At 35.3% G+C, this 17,383-nt stretch overlaps 1 protein-coding gene across 2 annotated transcripts in view; it reads left to right on the forward strand.

Annotated features, from left to right (window-relative positions):
- The window catches only part of SPATA6 (spermatogenesis associated 6), a 157,601-nt gene extending 140,551 nt beyond the window's left edge, over window positions 1-17,050 (forward strand). For both annotated transcript variants that reach the window (XM_012534469.3, XM_004273888.4), the window contains exons 12-13: window positions 2,739-2,830; window positions 11,444-17,050. In XM_012534469.3, coding sequence (XP_012389923.2) covers window positions 2,739-2,830; window positions 11,444-11,624 — 273 coding nt within the window. In that variant the 3' untranslated portion in view covers window positions 11,625-17,050. The remainder of the gene's footprint in view (window positions 1-2,738; window positions 2,831-11,443) is intronic.
- The last annotated feature ends 333 nt before the right edge of the window (window positions 17,051-17,383 follow it).

Consider the following 17,383-nt stretch of genomic DNA (forward strand, 5'->3'; position numbering starts at 1 on the left):
TTTACATCTCTTTCATTCAGTTTTTCTTGCAATATACTCTATTTCTGAAGATTGAAAACATATTAACATAGTGTCTTATTTCTTATGCTTTCCTTTGCAGTGTCTTTTGTACTCATTACAGGTGATTACATTTTCTGTGATATTAATAGAGTAAATGCTCTACTTCATTGGCTTATCAGACTGGACAAAAATAAGCAACATCCATCTATATACTATTTAAGAAAAAGATGTAAACATAATAATAAGGAAAAGTTAAAAATAAAAGTACAAATATATATCATCCAAGCACTGACTAAAGGAAAGCTATTGTAGCTATATCAATGGTAAACCAAAAATATGTTAAGGGAAAAAGCATTAATAGAAATAAATGGAGTTACTTCATAACAGTAAAAGGGCTCAATTCACCTAGAAGTTATAATAATTCTAAATATATATTCACATTTTCTGTGATTTTTAAACTTGCTCTATTATGTATTGCTTACATTTTTTAACTGAATGCTCTCTTCCTAATTTCATGCCATCACCAAATTTTTAAAATCATTTTTCTTGATAATTGTTTTTTTTTAACATCTTTATTAGAGTATAATTGCTTTACAATGGTGTGTTAGTTTCTACTTTATAACAAAGTGAATCAGTTATACATATGTTCCCATATCTCTTCCTTCTTGCGTCTCCCTCCCTCCCACCCTTCCTATCCCACCCCTCCAGGTAGTCACAAAGCACCGAGCTGATCTCCCTGTGCTATGTGGCTGCTTCCCACTAGCTATCTACCTTACATTTGGTAGTGTATATATGTCCATGCCTCTCTCTCGCTTTGTCACAGCTTACCCTTCCCCCTCCCCATATCCTCAAATCCATTCTGTAGTAGGTCTGTGTCTTTATTCCTGTCTTACCCCTAGGTTCTTCATGACATTTTTTTCCTTAAATTCCATATATATGTGTTACCATACGGTATTTGTCTTTCTTTATCTGACTTACTTCACTCTGTATGACAGACTCTAGGTCTATCCACCTCATTACAAATAGCTCAATTTCATTTCTTTTTATGGCTGAGTAATATTCCATTGTATATATGTGCCACATCTTCTTTATCCATTCATCCGATGATGGACACTTAGGTTGTTTCTGTCTCCGGGCTATTGTAAATAGAGCTGCAATGAACATTTTGGTACATGACTCTTTTTGAATTATGGTTTTCTCAGGGTATATGCCCAGTAGTGGGATTGCTGGGTCATATGGTAGTTCTATTTGTAGCTTTTTAAGGAACCTCCATACTGTTGTCCATAGTGGCTGTACCAATTCACATTCCCACCAGCAGTGCTAGAGTGTTCCCTTTTCTCCACACCCTCTCCAGCATTTATTGTTTGTAGATGTTTTGATGATGGCCATTCTGACTGGTGTGAGATGATATCTCATTGTAGTTTTGATTTGCATTTCTCTAATGATTAATGATGTTGAGCATTCTTTCATGTGTTTGTTAGCAGTCTGTATATCTTCTTTGGAGAAATGTCTATTTAGGTCTTCTGCCCATTTTTGGATTGGGTTGTTTGTTTTTTTGTTATTGAGCTGCATGAGCTGCTTATAAATTTTGGAGATTAATCCTCTGTCAGTTGCTTCATTTGCAAATATTTTCTCCCATTCTGAGGGTTGTCTTTTCGTCTTGTTTATGGTTTCCTTTGCTGTGCAAAAGCTTTTAAGTTTTCACTAGGTCCCATTTGTTTATTTTTGTTTTTATTTCCATTTCTCTAGGAGGTGGGTCAAAAAGGATCTTGCTGTGATTTATGTCATAGAGTGTTCTGCCTATGTTTTCCTCTAATAGTTTGATAGTGTCTGGCCTTACATTTAGGTCTTTAATCCATTTTGAGCTTATTTTTGTGTATGGTGTTAGGGAGTGATCTAATCTTTGATAATCTTTGTTCAGCTGATTTCTTACATAAAGTGAATGACCACCTTATTAATACTAATCCCTACAGCAATCTGTGCTTACTGGTTCCTTTTACCATCAGTTCTCTTTATTTCTGTTCCTGTTTGACCACAGAACAAGGATATTAGCTAGTAGTTGAGAAAGATATTTGATACTAAATTATATAAAATTACCATATGTAAGAACATCCTTACTGTGAATGACATAGTTTACAAAGCTATCTCTTTAGAATTCTATTTCTTATGCCCTTGAGTTGATCTCTCAGAAGTAAAGAACAGCCTGCCCATAGAAGGAGGAGGAGCCATGTGTTTTGATTCCAACTACCCTGCCTTTCATTTTACTTCTTGTGGCTTGTTACTGCATTTTGGTATACACATAATAATTCTAAATCACTTCCTTCGTAAGTAATAGGTATGTGTTAAAATGCTTAGATTTACATAGTTTTCCCAAATACTTATTTTTCAGAGTGCAGGTATAATCTTTTAGGAGTCCACATAACAATGTGTAGACTATTACCTACTACACATCTTATTACATATCTTGACACAGTATCCATTTCTATTTATTCATTGATTCAAGAAACATCTATTGTGTTTCTAGTCTTTGATAAGCAGTATTAGTAATACTATAATAAAACTGTATTAGTTTCATTGAACAGAATAGTAAATTCTCACTAACCCTTTTGTTCCTTTCCTAAGAAATCCAGCATTTAATTCAGTTCCTTTCATTGGGGGAGGGGGAGAACAATTACCACAGAAACATAGGTGTCATTTTAATTATAAAATAAATTAATGGAAATCTTTAAATTTTTCAGGATGAGAGAGACCCAGAGAAAGAAGATGAACTGGAATTGAAAAGAGGTCTTTTATATAGAGACTCTGCCTATGACAGTGACCCAGAGTATAGGTATGAGCTTGATTAATACAGTGTATAGAGATCTTCTCATAGTTAATATAAAAATAACCTGGTTTTTAATCTGCAGGATTTGTGGCAAATTTAGACTCAATATTTATTTATTTATATTTTATTTTAACTATGTAAAATCCTATTATAGTATTTTAATGTTTGCCTTACTGAAAATTTTCAGTGAAATCAAATATAGTCAATTAATGGTGGTGCCTTTCATCCTACTTAAGATTTCTAGTGTATTTGGCTGCCTTGCAAATCCACATATTCAGGACCTAGTTCAGGATGTATTTATTCTCATCCTGAATAAATGAGGAAACAACAGGTTTCAAAATTTAGATCATGAGAGCTTCACTGGTGGCGCAGTGGTTGAGAGTCCGCCTGCCGATGCAGGGGACACGGGTTCGTGCCCCGGTCCGGGAAGATCCCACATGCCTCAGAGCGGCTGGGCCCGTGAGCCATGGCCACTGAGCCTGCGCGTCCGGAACCTGTGCTCCGTAACGGGAGAGGCCACAACAGTGAGAGGCCCGCGTACCGCAAAAAAAAAAAATTTAGATCATGAGTAAGCCTTTTTTATTTTTTTTATTTTTCTCTTATGTTAATAAGAGAAATTCAGTTCTTCTAGCCTAAAATTTCAGAAATGTTAGTAATAATACAGTTTTTGCAAAATTATACTAGCAAATCTCATGAAGGCTTTTGAAAACTTTATGTTAATTGCCATTAAGTGTGGTATTAAAAACTGAATGTAAATTGTGAGTTTATATAACTAAAGTTTCTCTAAGGCCTTTGATGCTATGCCACTGATTACTATATGGCTTCCACCTTCCTGAGTTTCCTGAAAAACAAATGTAAGAAAAAAGCTCCAGATAATGGAATATGTTTTATTGCTATAACTGGTGTTTTGGACTAAAATCTCTGCTTTTTGCCCTGGGAAGCTAGGCTAGGCATTCCATAAACATGTGAGGACTTTTCCTTTTGTCCCTTACACAGAGTATAAGTCTGAGCTCCTGTCCAAAGTTACTGCTTCCCATCCTTGAGGAAACCTAGGTGTCTCATGAAGGAAAGTAGTGTATTTTATATGAGTTTGAAGAAAAAGTAATCCAAATGGGAAAAGGAAGGGCCAAGAAAGTGCATACCTTGATGAAGAATTTGTACCGTTTATTGTTGTTACTTAAACTTCTAATTCTTAGTTTTCCGGTATATGCATTAGCATCCCAATTTTGCGTTCTGTATCCACGTAATTAATTCTAATTGAGGTAAGGAGTGAGTAGGGTTGATAAAGCAAAGGGTCTGATTTTCAAACTCTTGTATGTATAACATGCTTCTTAAAAATATAGATTTCTACTTTCTACCTCCATAGATTCTGGTTCCTAACACACAGAGGTGTGACCTAGAAATCTGCATTTTAAAAAGTATCATGAATGATTCTAGTGAAGGTAATATAAGGACCATATTTTGAAAAACATTGGTTTCTATTTAAAGTTTGCCATAGACCTTAGTATTGGTTCTTTTTCCAGTTCACCAAGCAATGTTAATGGCTAAGCCTTTGGTCACCTGAGACTGTTTCAGTACCTCTCAAGTGAGAGAGTTAGCAGAGCATCAGGGAAGTTCTGCTCACACATTTCTGAGATTACTTTATATTCCTTGCTGCTTCTCTTGGACCAGTAGGACATACCTGGACCAATAGGACACAGTGGTCAGTGCTTCAAGACATTTTATAAGAGTATCTTTGATATTAGCTCCAGAAGCTACTGAACTGATCAGGGTATTATTTTAGTTTTATCCCCAAGTCATATTATATAGTAGGCCAAGAAGTCACCCCATTCTACTTTCCATCTCAAAGATGAGAGAACCCGCACTCACAGTAGTCACCCACTTGCTTGCCTTAAGGCTTCTATCAGCAGAAATCAAGAGGGAGCTTGAGATCTTGGCTAAAAATTACCCCTCTGCAGACATCCATTGACACAGGGGTCAAGAGGAAGTCTGCATGGACCTCTGGAAGGGCTGAGTGAGGAGCTCAGCAAATCCTCTCCTCCGAAAGCAACAAAATTGAACAGAATTGTCAAAAACAACAATTTAAGGACTCTGGAAATTGACCAAAGGAATACAACAAATTGAGGAGCGTTTATCAAGAAAATCTACTGAAGCTCCATGAGAGCAGTAGGAGTCTGTGGCATTTTGCCTGGAGCTCCAGTCCCTACCCCCCAGCCCCCAGCTCCTCAGCACAAAAGTTCTACTGGGGCAGTCACGCCAAAAGACAGGCAGCTCTGCTGCCAGAGGGGACTGACTTTATATGGCGCATAGCATAGGAAATTTCATGTGTGGGGGGATTACTGGAAACAATAATGATCCCACTGGCAAACAATAAGGGAGGGCTTGAGGTCTTACTGCTTACTGGGGCAGCCAACAAAAATCCAAGGACAAGATAGCCACAGTTGTCCTTGATAAAGTTCTACGTATCCCTGGTAGTCTAGAACATTATGTGTATGTATAAGGCTGTAAACATGTTCAGGAGAGACCAGAGAGCGTGTTAGGGAGCCACTACTCCATGGCTGAGTGTGAGGCCTTATGAAGGCAGAAAGCAAGTTCCAGGGCAGATTTATCAACCAGATAAACTTTGAATGTATTCCCTAAGCCACACATAGGTCCACTGGCAAAAGATGGAAACGTTATAGGATTATTGACTCAGACCAATCATGTGTTGGTCATCAAGCTATGTTGACGCAGGGGCAACCCCTAGGAGTCCAGGCTTAAAAATAGAAACAATAATTGAAAAAATAAAAATAAAAATGAAGAGACACCAGCAGCTACACAGTGCAAGGGAAACAGACTTTACAGCATAGGTCCAGGCAAGTCACTAAACAAAGAATCCAAAACAACTTGGTAACGAGTGAGAACCCAGAGTTGCTACAATTTTTATCTAAATTGTTGTTTTCAACAAAAAATTATGAGACATGCAAAGAAACAGTAAAGTGTGATCCATACACGTGAAAAATGAGTTACTAGAAACCTCCTGAGGCAGCCCTGGGGATGTAGCAGCTATGCTTAAAGAACTAAAGAGACGTATAATGACAGTCAAATAGAGAATATTCATGAAGAGATAGAAATTATTTTCTTTCATATTTTTCCCAGGAAAAACTATGCCCAGGACTCAATCCTTTATCTTATGATCTAGATATACATTGTGGCTATCAGCCATGGAGTACAGCAGATGTTCCATGTTTTCTGCAGGAAGAGCAGAATGGCAAATTAGAGTGCTTGTTATTTCATCTTCCGGGCATCAGCCTATCCGTGCTAGCTGTCCTGTGTTTTCCATCACCTTTGAGAATGAAATTCACTTGAAAGAAATCTCTTATCAAGGAGTTATTAAGTGACCTTTTACGTCCAATAATTTAAGATTTGAGAGCTGGATTGGGGAAAGAATTTACTACCCATGAAGACGTCCTTTTCAACTTTCATATTGCCTATGTTTCAGAAAATTTTAGGCATTTGCTATGGTAGCCTTGCCAATTTCCAGGGCCCTGGGATGCTCTTTCTCCTTTTAGTACCTTCTATATATTTTTCAAATTTCTTCAGTTTTCAGGATGTTGAAATTTCTCTATACTGTAGTACACTTCTGGCATCACTATTCAATTTGATCATTAGTCCTAACTGAAGACCAGGCATGAGGTGATGCTTCCTGTAGATGGGAGTTGGCCACAAAAAGAGAGGGGAAGATAAAAATAATTTTAATTTCATGTTTAGAACATGACTTGGCCTTTTATGACTATTACCCCAGATTTTTAGCCGTATTGTTCTTTTATGGAACTAGCTATTGCTATAAACTGTTTTCTATTGTGCATGTTTTGCAGGTTATTAACAGTAAGAATATGCTCAGTATAAATGCTTTAATTATGAAATTGTTTATAACAGAATCTCAAACTAAGTAATTTAAACTTTGACTATATATTTTTCAATAACACAGATTGACTATAGTTTTCATTTCCTGCCCATTGCTCACTATCTGATTAACTTGGTGAATTTACCAAGATGTCTTTAGTACTAATAAATGAAAGAAAAAAAGTCTAAATAATATATAGACTTAAAGTCTCTTGAATAACTAAGAATAAGCGTTCAGTTTTAAGTGAGAAAATGTTGCTCAAATCTAATTTGAATTCTTTGGATTTTGTGTTATCTGGTATTTTTATTGATATTTCAGACTAATTTGTGCCTTGGTTCTGTTACAGTATGATGTCTGGAATAACCAGTCTTCTTGTTTATCTAGTGAATGCTTACTCATTCTTTAGGACTAAATTCAAGTTATTCCCTCTTCTGAGATACCTTTTATGACCTCAGCAAACTGTTAGTCATTTTCTCCTTTATCCTGCCACTTCCTCTCACATATATAATTTCAATTAGCAATATTTATCTCACAGTGATCATTTCATTATGTCTGTTTTGCCCCCTTCTGTTAAGTGTGAGGCACAGAGGTTTTGCTTACCTTTGTTTTTTGACTACCCATCAAGGTCTCTGACATGTACTAGGAGCTCAATTTTAAAAAAAAAACAGTTCAGATATTAAAATTGGGTCTTTTATTAATAATGATCAGTTGAATTTGCTGAAACCCTTTACTATTAAATATCACATATTATGGTTGTGATATTTAGTAACATCTCTAGATAAGGAATCAACAGTGGAATTAATCATGATGAAAGCTGTTAGAACTTATTAGTTGTCAGTGGCTCATTTCTGCACATCGTTACTCAGAGAAGGGAAGTAAATCACGTATAAGTAACCAGTCTTCAGTATATTCATTTGAATAGACTTCTATTAATGTTTACTGTTTAGTTTCTGTGAATAATAAAAGAAGATAAATGGCAACATGCAATTTTTTTCCCGAAGCTTTTAAAATTTTATAGAAAAGCCACTAATTTAGTGCTTTCTAAAATGTAGTTCCTAGACCAGCAGCATCAGCATGACCCTGGTACTTGTTAGAAATCCAAATTCTTGGACCCCATCTCAGACATCCTCACTTAGTGACTCTGGGGGTGAGGCGCAGTAATGTGAGTTGTAATAAGCCCTCCAGATGACTCTGATGTGTGTTAAAGTTTGAGAATTACTGCTATAATTTATCAGTAAATTTTGATGTCTTTAATGACATTTTATCTTTGTGTGGTATATTTAAAGATACAAAATGCTTTACAGATTTTATTAGACCATAGTTTAGTCTCTCCCTGTCATCTATTCTGAACTCCAAGATTTTGAGTATTTTCCTTCCTACATTCCATCCATCCATCCATCCATCCATCCGTCAGTCTATCCATCATCCATCCATTCAATGTCTATAGAGCATACATCGCATCCTCAGTACTATTCCACATGTTTTGTTAAAGTTGTGCTTGATAGGAACCTTTATAGAGTATTATGGGAAGAAATTCATCTCTTATATTATGTCTTTATATTGAATCTTAGATCACAAGTTTAAAGTATAGAATATGCATCATCATCTTTTAATGTCATTTTCAACTCTGGTTATTTGAGTACAAATGGCCAATTTTTTTATTCTCATGACCTTCCAGTTATTTATTAGAATTAATATTATTTGCATGGCATATCCATCTTACCCTCTGACCTTCGTTTTCATGTATATAACCTTATAGATATTTTATCTGAAAACTATGTGTAAAGTAGTATGTACTTGGTCTTCATTTCGTACTGATATAGAAAACACTGTCAGGGTTTCAAGTGAGTTTAACCTTCTGTAAGCAAAATACTAGTATCCTAGTCCATGTTAAGCTGCCTGAGACCTTTCTCTTCTCTGTATATATGCTAGGCCTTAAAAAATAAATTTATAATTTATACCTTAGCAACATTTAAGATTTGAAAGTGCTCGGTTCTCAGGTATTATCCTGGTCTCTGTTTTTTTTGGTCTTTTTTTTTCTTAATAGTTTTGTCATTATTAAATAGAGGGCCCCCTATTCAAGTAGCAAGAGTAAATTGCCAAAAAATGTACTGCATTTAATAAAATAGCAATTTTATCCCTGCTTTAAAGATAACCATTTTATGTTATATAGCACTAATTCAGTGTTTTGTAGAGGAGGAACTTTGAATGCTTTGAATGAATGAATGCTGGAGATACTCATGGTAAAATACAGAAGTGTAGTCTTTAAAAGCCTATTACTATAATAAGACTTTTTAAGTGTCACTTACACATTGTAAACTTATTAATATTCCCAATAATAGAAAATCAGAACTGACTCAATATGTTCACAGTTTATTAGTTAGATAGCCAAATACTTCCATGTCTAGAAGTAAATGTTGCTTTTAAGATTCTGCTACTCTTTGTTTGCACCTGTCCATGCGTATTAGAACCTGTTCTGCAAACACCTCTGTTTTGCAAACACCTCTGTTTCGCAGTTCAGACTTCTAGGAAGAGCCAATTCCCAAATTCTCTCTGGAGAACTACAGTACTGTTTACTAAATTGAAAATTTTGCAATTTTAAATAGAAATAAACTTCCTGTCAAAATTTGCAAGATTTTAAAAGCATTAAGATGTCTGTTTTGGCCACTTTCGCTCTTTTTTACAGACCCTTATCAGGTTCACAGTTGCTCCTAAAATTATTTCTGAATTTTATTTATTCACTTATTCATTCATATGATAATTTATGATAGGGATTAGGAATTTGATTTACAATCCCAGAAAAACCTACACAATGATTTTTAAAGTTAGCAGCCCTACTATTACTTACCTTTCTGAGATTTGGGTAGTAGCTTAATAAAAATTCAAATTTCTGTTGACTGGGTTTATTGTGGTAGAACTAGCCCAGCAAAATATAGAGTTCAGAAAAGAACATTATCATCTGACCATCAGTATGCAGTAAAGTTGATGACTGTGGACAACAGGGACACAGTCATCTGTGTTTTGGACAGATCTGTGTTTTGTGAAATATTAATTAGTGCATGACTTGACATAAAACAAAAAAAGCAACAAATAAACCAAATACAGCTAAACAAACAAAACACAACATGTGGCACTCCTGAAGTAGTTTGAGGGAACAGAGGCAAATGTGGGGACTTAGGCTGGTAGATATACTTGCAGAGGTACAAAGTACATGCAGAAGAAGTTTGTTAATGTATTTGTGTGTGTGATTTCTCTATCACTTGACTCAAATTGTCCAAAAAACTGTTTTGAGTGACTGTTTCAGCAGGAGTTAGGCTTGGTGAGAAATTGTATGAAAGACATTGTATTCAGTTGGTTAGACTATTTCTTAAGCAAAGCTAATGAAAGAAAGGTGGAAACTATGGCAAGCTCTAAGAATAACACAGCCACTTTGTGCCTTTTTTTGTGACCACTTTTACTGAGTTCAGGTGGTAGATTGACTTCAGGTGAAACAGCAAATTCTTTTTACAGATATCCAGCTCCCAGAGTTGCTATTTCACAATTCACAAGTAACATCATGGGACTGATAAGTCAGGGAGGAAATTGTTTGTTTTGTGTGGAGTGAGATTCCAAATATATGAAGTCAATATTTGTAACATTTAATAGCAAGGACATACAGTTTTATATGGCATAATCTCTAACATGCCTGAGAGGTCTTATCTATAACAAGTACTTAATTTATTAAAGTGGGTTCATTATTTGTTTAAAAAATAAAATAAACTCAGTCTTTTAAAAAGTCAATGTTTTATTTCTAGCAAATTAAAGAAAAGCACTATCAAGCCTTCAGAAAGAGTTGCCTTTTCTTCTCTATTCCCATTACAATGAGCCTAGTCCTGGTCTATTTTATAGCTTCCATCTGTTCTCTCTCTTTTTTCTTCAACACCCTCAGAATAACAGTATTTCTCTATCACTTCAAATACAGACTCTTCCACCTTGTTTTCCGTTTTCTAAAAGTGATTCATATTCAGTCGAATTTTCTACTCCTCCTTGAGGACAATAGCATGCCACAGTGGAAAGGACATTAGAGCCACAGAAATGGTATCCTTTTCCATTCTGCCCCTTCCTACCTAAAGAGGCTTAGGCAAGTCACTTGACTTCACTGAGTCTCAGTTTCCACAGTTACCGACTTCAGAGGGTTGTAAGATTTTTTATAAATATGTATAAATATATATAAAGTACCTAGTAGTTCCATGCCTTATATTTAATAACTTTTGTGTGCCAGGTAAGCACTGTACTATGCACTTTACATATATTCTCTTTGATTTTTACAACAATACTGCAAAAATACAGTAAAGGAAGCTGAGACCCTGGACAATTGAATAAATCGCCCGGGTTCCCACAGCTTACAAAGACGGAGCTGGAATTCATTTCCAGGTCTGCCTGACTTTGGAGGCCAAGCACTCTCACAACTGGCCATACCATACCATCTGTGCCCTGCTTTTACCTTGTCGCACCTCCCTCTCTTCTCGGAATTTCTTTTTAACTCTCACATACCATTTTCATTTTATTGTTTTGTAATTGTTGCATGCGAATAGTGTCACTCTTTGAAGGCATAAGCCTTGTCACATTTTATATCTCAAAGCCCAAACAGAGTACCACACACCTATAAAGTACTTAGTAAATATTTGATTTATATAGTACTACCTCTCATTTTGTTGCCTCATTGTTTTAATCTTTTATGTCTTTTTTTATAGTTCATTTCAGCAGCCACGTGGCACTCTCCATTTGGATGATGGCGAATACTGGTCCAACAGGGCAGCCTCTTATAAAGGAAAATCCTACCGACCCATCTTTGAGAACAGCATGGACAAGATGTACAGGAGCTTATACAAAAAGGCCTGTAGTTCTGTTTCTCATACACAGGAAGGCTGCTGAGACCAGTGGTGATAAACTGTATGAGTGTCCTTGTCAACTTCTCAATGAAAACATGTGATGTGATCAGTATCTGTATTCCTTTTCTTTTAAACAGGTGGTTCTAATTGAGTACAGTAGTTAGACTTGAATAAGTTTATTACTTCAAATGATAAATTATCATGGGCAAACCTTCTTTTTCCAATCACAGTAAAGAATGCTATATTCTAAAAGTCAAAGCTCTGCAACACAATTACAACCTCCATTGTGATTCTGAGAAGGCTGTTCTGTCACATCTCTCTCATATCACCAGCTACAAATCCAAAAACAGATTCTCTCTAGAAATGTTCTTCTGCCTTAATCACCTTGTAATTTTCTTTTCACCTACTTGACTGGTTATCTTGTCTAAGATTTAATTATTATTATTAACTCTCTTTTCTTGGTCATGAGCAAAAAGATATACTGTACGAAGATGAATTTCCTAGGAGTTTAAACCCTGTTTTAACTAGTATTTTCTACCGTTTGCTCCCTCAGAAAAGGCTATTGATATGTCTTAGCTCCTAAGATACAGCTTTCTTTTTAAAGTTTCTATAATCATTCACTCCCTCTTCTCTAAAAGACCTACCTAAGTTACTTAAAATGCTTAACAGTTAGTAGAAATAGCAATGGCCATGGGTGATCCACAGTGTGCATAACTGATTTTCAAAGACAGAATTTTTTGCATGATTTTCTTCTAGAGCCATATCTTTGGTGCATCCAGAATCAGAAAATAGCCTTTGTTAATAAGCCTGTAGAGACTCAGAAAGAATAAGGGACTTATATTGTAATTCCACCTCTTTAGAGTTTTCATAGGTATCAAATAGCCCAAGAAAGTAGCATCCTTACTTTAAAGGACACTTGGAACCATAAAGTGGAGGAAAATATTAGAGCGTAACTCTTTGTACCAGAAAGTTGTTAGTTGAGAAAATTAGCTTCTCCCCCACGCCCCAAACACACCTATGAGGCCAGTGAGGCTTTGAAGATATGAAGAAATCAGTTACCTTGTATTCACCAGAGTGAGTGGAAGAAAAGCAGAGAATAGGACATGGTAAACTTGGCTTATAAACTTAAAGAGTTGACTACAAGGTAATGTTTTCTCATTGACTCCATCTTTGGTTAATTTTATAGTTATGATCTTAAAAGAAAAAACTTGAGTTAAACTCTATTTAAATTGGAATCAGCATGTAAAATTGGGTGATTTATTTTTGTAATAGGAGAAAATACATAATACTTGTTATCCAGTAATAAGACTTTTTTACTTTGTGTTTGAGTGTTTTATCTGTGGCAATCTGCAAGGTATTGGCAAGCACATCAGAGATAGGAGCCAGGTGTCCTAGGCTATAGATCTCTGGTCCTTAGTTTCCTCAGTTATCAAATGGAGAGAATGGAGTAGGTCAGCATTTCCTGAACCATGTTCTGTAGACCACTGTTCTAGGAGATGGCTATAGGAAATATAAGTATTTCATTGATCATGTAAGTTTAGGAAAAAGCTATGCACTATATTCACACCCCTCAAACTTAGAGAGTCATGCGTATGATAACAGGAGTGAAAGGGGGTCTACTGATGCTGAGAAAACAGTGGTAAACTGGAGCTGTCCGGGCAAACTACATATGGTCATCTTAGTCATAGTAAACAGTAGCATGTTAGAGGCTCTAAGAAATCCTGGCATAAATATGTTTTGCTCTAGCGTCTAGAAGAAAGTCTGACACATAGTTGGTGCTCATTAAATATTTATTGAATTAACCCAGAATTTCCTAAACTAAATTGAGTGTGTAACAATATTTGTTGTTATGGTTATCTTTCCCCTCCCATTCTGCTCCCCCAACTCCCCATACTTCCTCTGAAATGCCATCTGCAGGTACATGTGGGCACAGTCAGGGAAATACTGGACTACACAATCACTGAGCTACCCTCTGGCTGTAAGTTGTATGTTGATGTTTTGTATAAGCTTTTGAAGGTCAACATTGAATGATGGTTTTTAAAAAAAATGATATGTTCAACGAAACTTAGTATTTTTTCCCTTTGGTAGAAACAAATGAAAAATTCCTCCCTTTAAAAGTTGCTTCTGGTGAAAAGAACAAATATGAACTTTAAAGAAAATATTTGCTCTCATAGAAAATCTCCTGAGTGAATAAGTATCACAAAAATTACTTATTGTACCTATATTTGCCATTGTCATACAAAGGCCACCAAAAAAAATGGGTCTCAAAGGGGAACTTTAGAAAGTGTTAATTTGAAAGACATTTTCCTATGGATTAAATTTGACATCTCTGTGAAGGATCGGATGTAAATTTCCACATATGTAGCATCTTTGCTAAGTGTCTATTTCCATTCCCTAGGGGAAAGAGTGGTTTTTGTTGCTATCCTTAACTATTACTGTGAATTCTTATGTTGTATTATCATTTAAGAGTAAAACCTTTAAGTACTAATAGTTGCCTTTTCTCATTGAAAGAATCAGAAAGGTGCAGTAGTTTTTTCTCTTAATCTTTTTTTAATATCCCCTAAAATCTAGTAATAGTTACTAGGCTTAATATGAAAGATAAATAGGTCTGTCCTTTTCTTTTTAATGTAACTTTTCCTTTAAGTTAAAAAAAGAAAAAAGAACCCGGGAATTTTAGGAAGGAAAATGTTAATTCAACTAAGAAAAAAGATGAATCATTGGACTGAGAATGAGTTCTCCCTGGTTTCACTACTAGTTGTATAACTTTGTTTAAGTCATTTATCCTTCTTGGAGCTCAGTTTTCTTACCTGTAAGGTGAGGAAGGGGTTAATTTAGAATGACCTTTTAATGTTCCAACATTTTTCTAGTTCTATAATTGATCAATATAGAAGATTAGGAAGTTCTAGGCAGCAGAGTTGTGTTGTGATTTCAAAGATAAAGCCCTTGATTAAAAATCTGGACCAAATGGAGAATTCTCATTATTGTGTTCATTTTCTAATAATAGGTTTTTTGAGATAGTTAATATACTTACAAAATTCACCCTTTAAAAGTATACAGTTGAGTGGTTTTTAGTATATTCACAGAGTTGTGCAACTGTAACCACTAACTATGTATAAAATATTTCATCACCCCAGAAGGAAATCCTGTACCCATTAGCAATCACTCCTCATTCCCTTCTCCCCTCAGCTCCTGGCAACCACTAATCTACTTTCTGTTTCTGTGCTTATTCTGGACATTTCGTATGAGTGGGATTATATAATACGTGACTTTTGTGTCTGGCTTCTTTCACGTAGCATAAGGTTTTCGGAACTCATCCCTGTTGTAACATGTATCAGTACTTCATTTCTTTTTATTACTAAAAAATAATCCATTGTATGGATATATCACATTTTATTAATCCATTCAGGTGGGCATTTCATTGTTCCCACTTTGGGGATATTATGAAAAATGCTGGTACTGTTAACATTTGTGAACTTTGTGAAGACATATCTTTTTATTTCTCTTGAGTATACACTTAGGAGTGGAATTGTTGGATCATATGGAAACTCTATGTTTAACATTTTGAAGAACTGCCGAACTGTCTTCCAAAGTGACTCAACCATTTTACAATTATTATGTTTATTTTTATCTTACCTTAGGAACTTAGGCTAGTTACACATTCAAGCACTCATTCACCCATTTATCACATATTTATTGAGCACTGTGTTAGATATAGAGTATAAAATTTTTTAATGTATCTTTCCACAAGCATGCAGATTCTATTGAGAGAGACAAATAACAGTGTATTTCAACATTTACAGTGGTTTGGTAACTTCTATGATATAAGAATGCAAGAATGAGGATAGGGCATGGTAGCTTGATGCAACAGAACCTGCAAAAGTGTGAAAATGGGAGAGAGCATGATTGTTCAGGAAGCTCCAAGTGCTTTAGCTGGAGATTATGTGCAAGGTTGCAACCACTTTGGTGGGACAGTTAAGAGGACCGCAAAGTGAACAACAGGCCTGGAGCAGCATTAGATGTGGTAACTTTTGAGCTGGACATTGAAAGATGGGAAGGACTTTTGTGTATAGGAAACCAAGATGGAATAAACTCAATATTGGTCAGCTTTTATGAGGGTGGAGGTGGGATTGAGGAAAATATCCAGTAATCAGTTAAAGATCTAGAACTTGGGAGAACTCAAGAATACAAAATGGATTTTTGAAGTAAGATCAAAATAATGAATTCAGATCAAAATAAACAAAAGCTCTATGTTGTTCATGTCCTAATTTGTATGTGACCATAATAGGTGCCCTGAGAGTAGTGGAACCCAAGTAATTGTACTTTTTACTTATTACTGAGGCCATTGTGGTAGTGAGTTAGTTTGAGGGCCCCCTTTTAGAAATTAAGAAAGATATTCTCCTCCCAATCCCAGATTGTCTAACTAGCTAGAAATTTATGTACAAAATGAAGAGGTAAGAGGGAAAAGCAAACTTTCTGTTATTGAGTTATGAGAGTATTATTTATCTCTGAATGATGTACTTTGAGTTTAGTTATATGAAATTCCTTAGACAGCCAGAACTTGTGACTATTCACCCATTTAACAAATATTATTGAAGGTCTACTCAGTTTCAGGCAATCTGCAAGGCACTGACTGACATCTAGAGATAAACATAAACCTAGTTCCTGACCCTAGTTTGTGGGAGGAGACTGACATTTACTTATTAACGGTGAGAGAAGTACTATAGTAGATAGAAATGCTATAAGGTTTGCAAATATTTTCTCCTATTCCATTGGTCGTCTTTTCATCCTGTTGATTGTTTTCTTTGCTGTGCAGAACCTTTTTAATTTGATGTAGTTCCACTTTGTCTATTTTTGCTTTTGTTACCGTTGCTTTTAGTGTCATATCCAAGAAGTCATTGCCAAGACCAATGTCAAGAAGATGTACCCCTATATTTTCTATAGGAGTTTTACAGTTTCAGGTCTTATGTTTAAATCTTTAATCCACGTTGACTTGATTTTTATGTATGGTATAAGGTAAGGGTCCAATTTCTTTTTTTATCTTTTTTTTGCATGTTGATACTACAATTTTCCAAACACCACTTGTTGAAGAGACAATTTTTCCCCATTGTATGTTCTTGGCACCCTTGTCAAAGATCAGTTGACTGTATGTTTTACTTTATTTCTGGGCTCTCTGTTCTGTTCCATTGCTATTTGTCTGTCTTTATGCCAGTACCATACTGTTTTAATTACTATGGGTTTGTAATTTAGTTTGAAATCAGGACTGTGATGCCTCCAGCTTTTTTGTTCTTTCTTAAGATCATTTTGGTTATTCTGAGTCTTTTGTGGTTCTATATGATTTTATGATTGTTTTTTCTATTTCTATAAAAAATGTCATTGGATTTTGATGGGCATAACAATGAATCTGTATATCACTTTGGGTAGTGGACATTTTAACAAGCCACATGGTAACCACAAAAAAAACCCCCAAAACATAAAGAAAATACACAAAATAAAAAAAGAAAGGAATCAAAGAATGTCACTGTAAAAAAATCAACAAAGCACAAAGGAAGACAGCAAGAGAGGAATAGAGGAACAAAGTAAATATAAAACAGAAAACAACAAAATGGCAAAAGTAAGTCCTTTCCTATCAATGATTACCTTAAACATAAATTAATTAAACTCTCCAGTCAAAAGACATAGAGTAGCTGAATGGATAATAAAACAAGATCCAACTATATGCTGTCTACAGGAAACTCACTTTATATTTAAGAACACACATAGGCTAAAAATGAAGGAATGGAAAAACACTATTCCATGCAAATA

The sequence above is a fragment of the Orcinus orca genome, chromosome 1, assembly GCF_937001465.1.
Source record: "Orcinus orca chromosome 1, mOrcOrc1.1, whole genome shotgun sequence".
NCBI lineage: Eukaryota > Metazoa > Chordata > Mammalia > Artiodactyla > Delphinidae > Orcinus > Orcinus orca.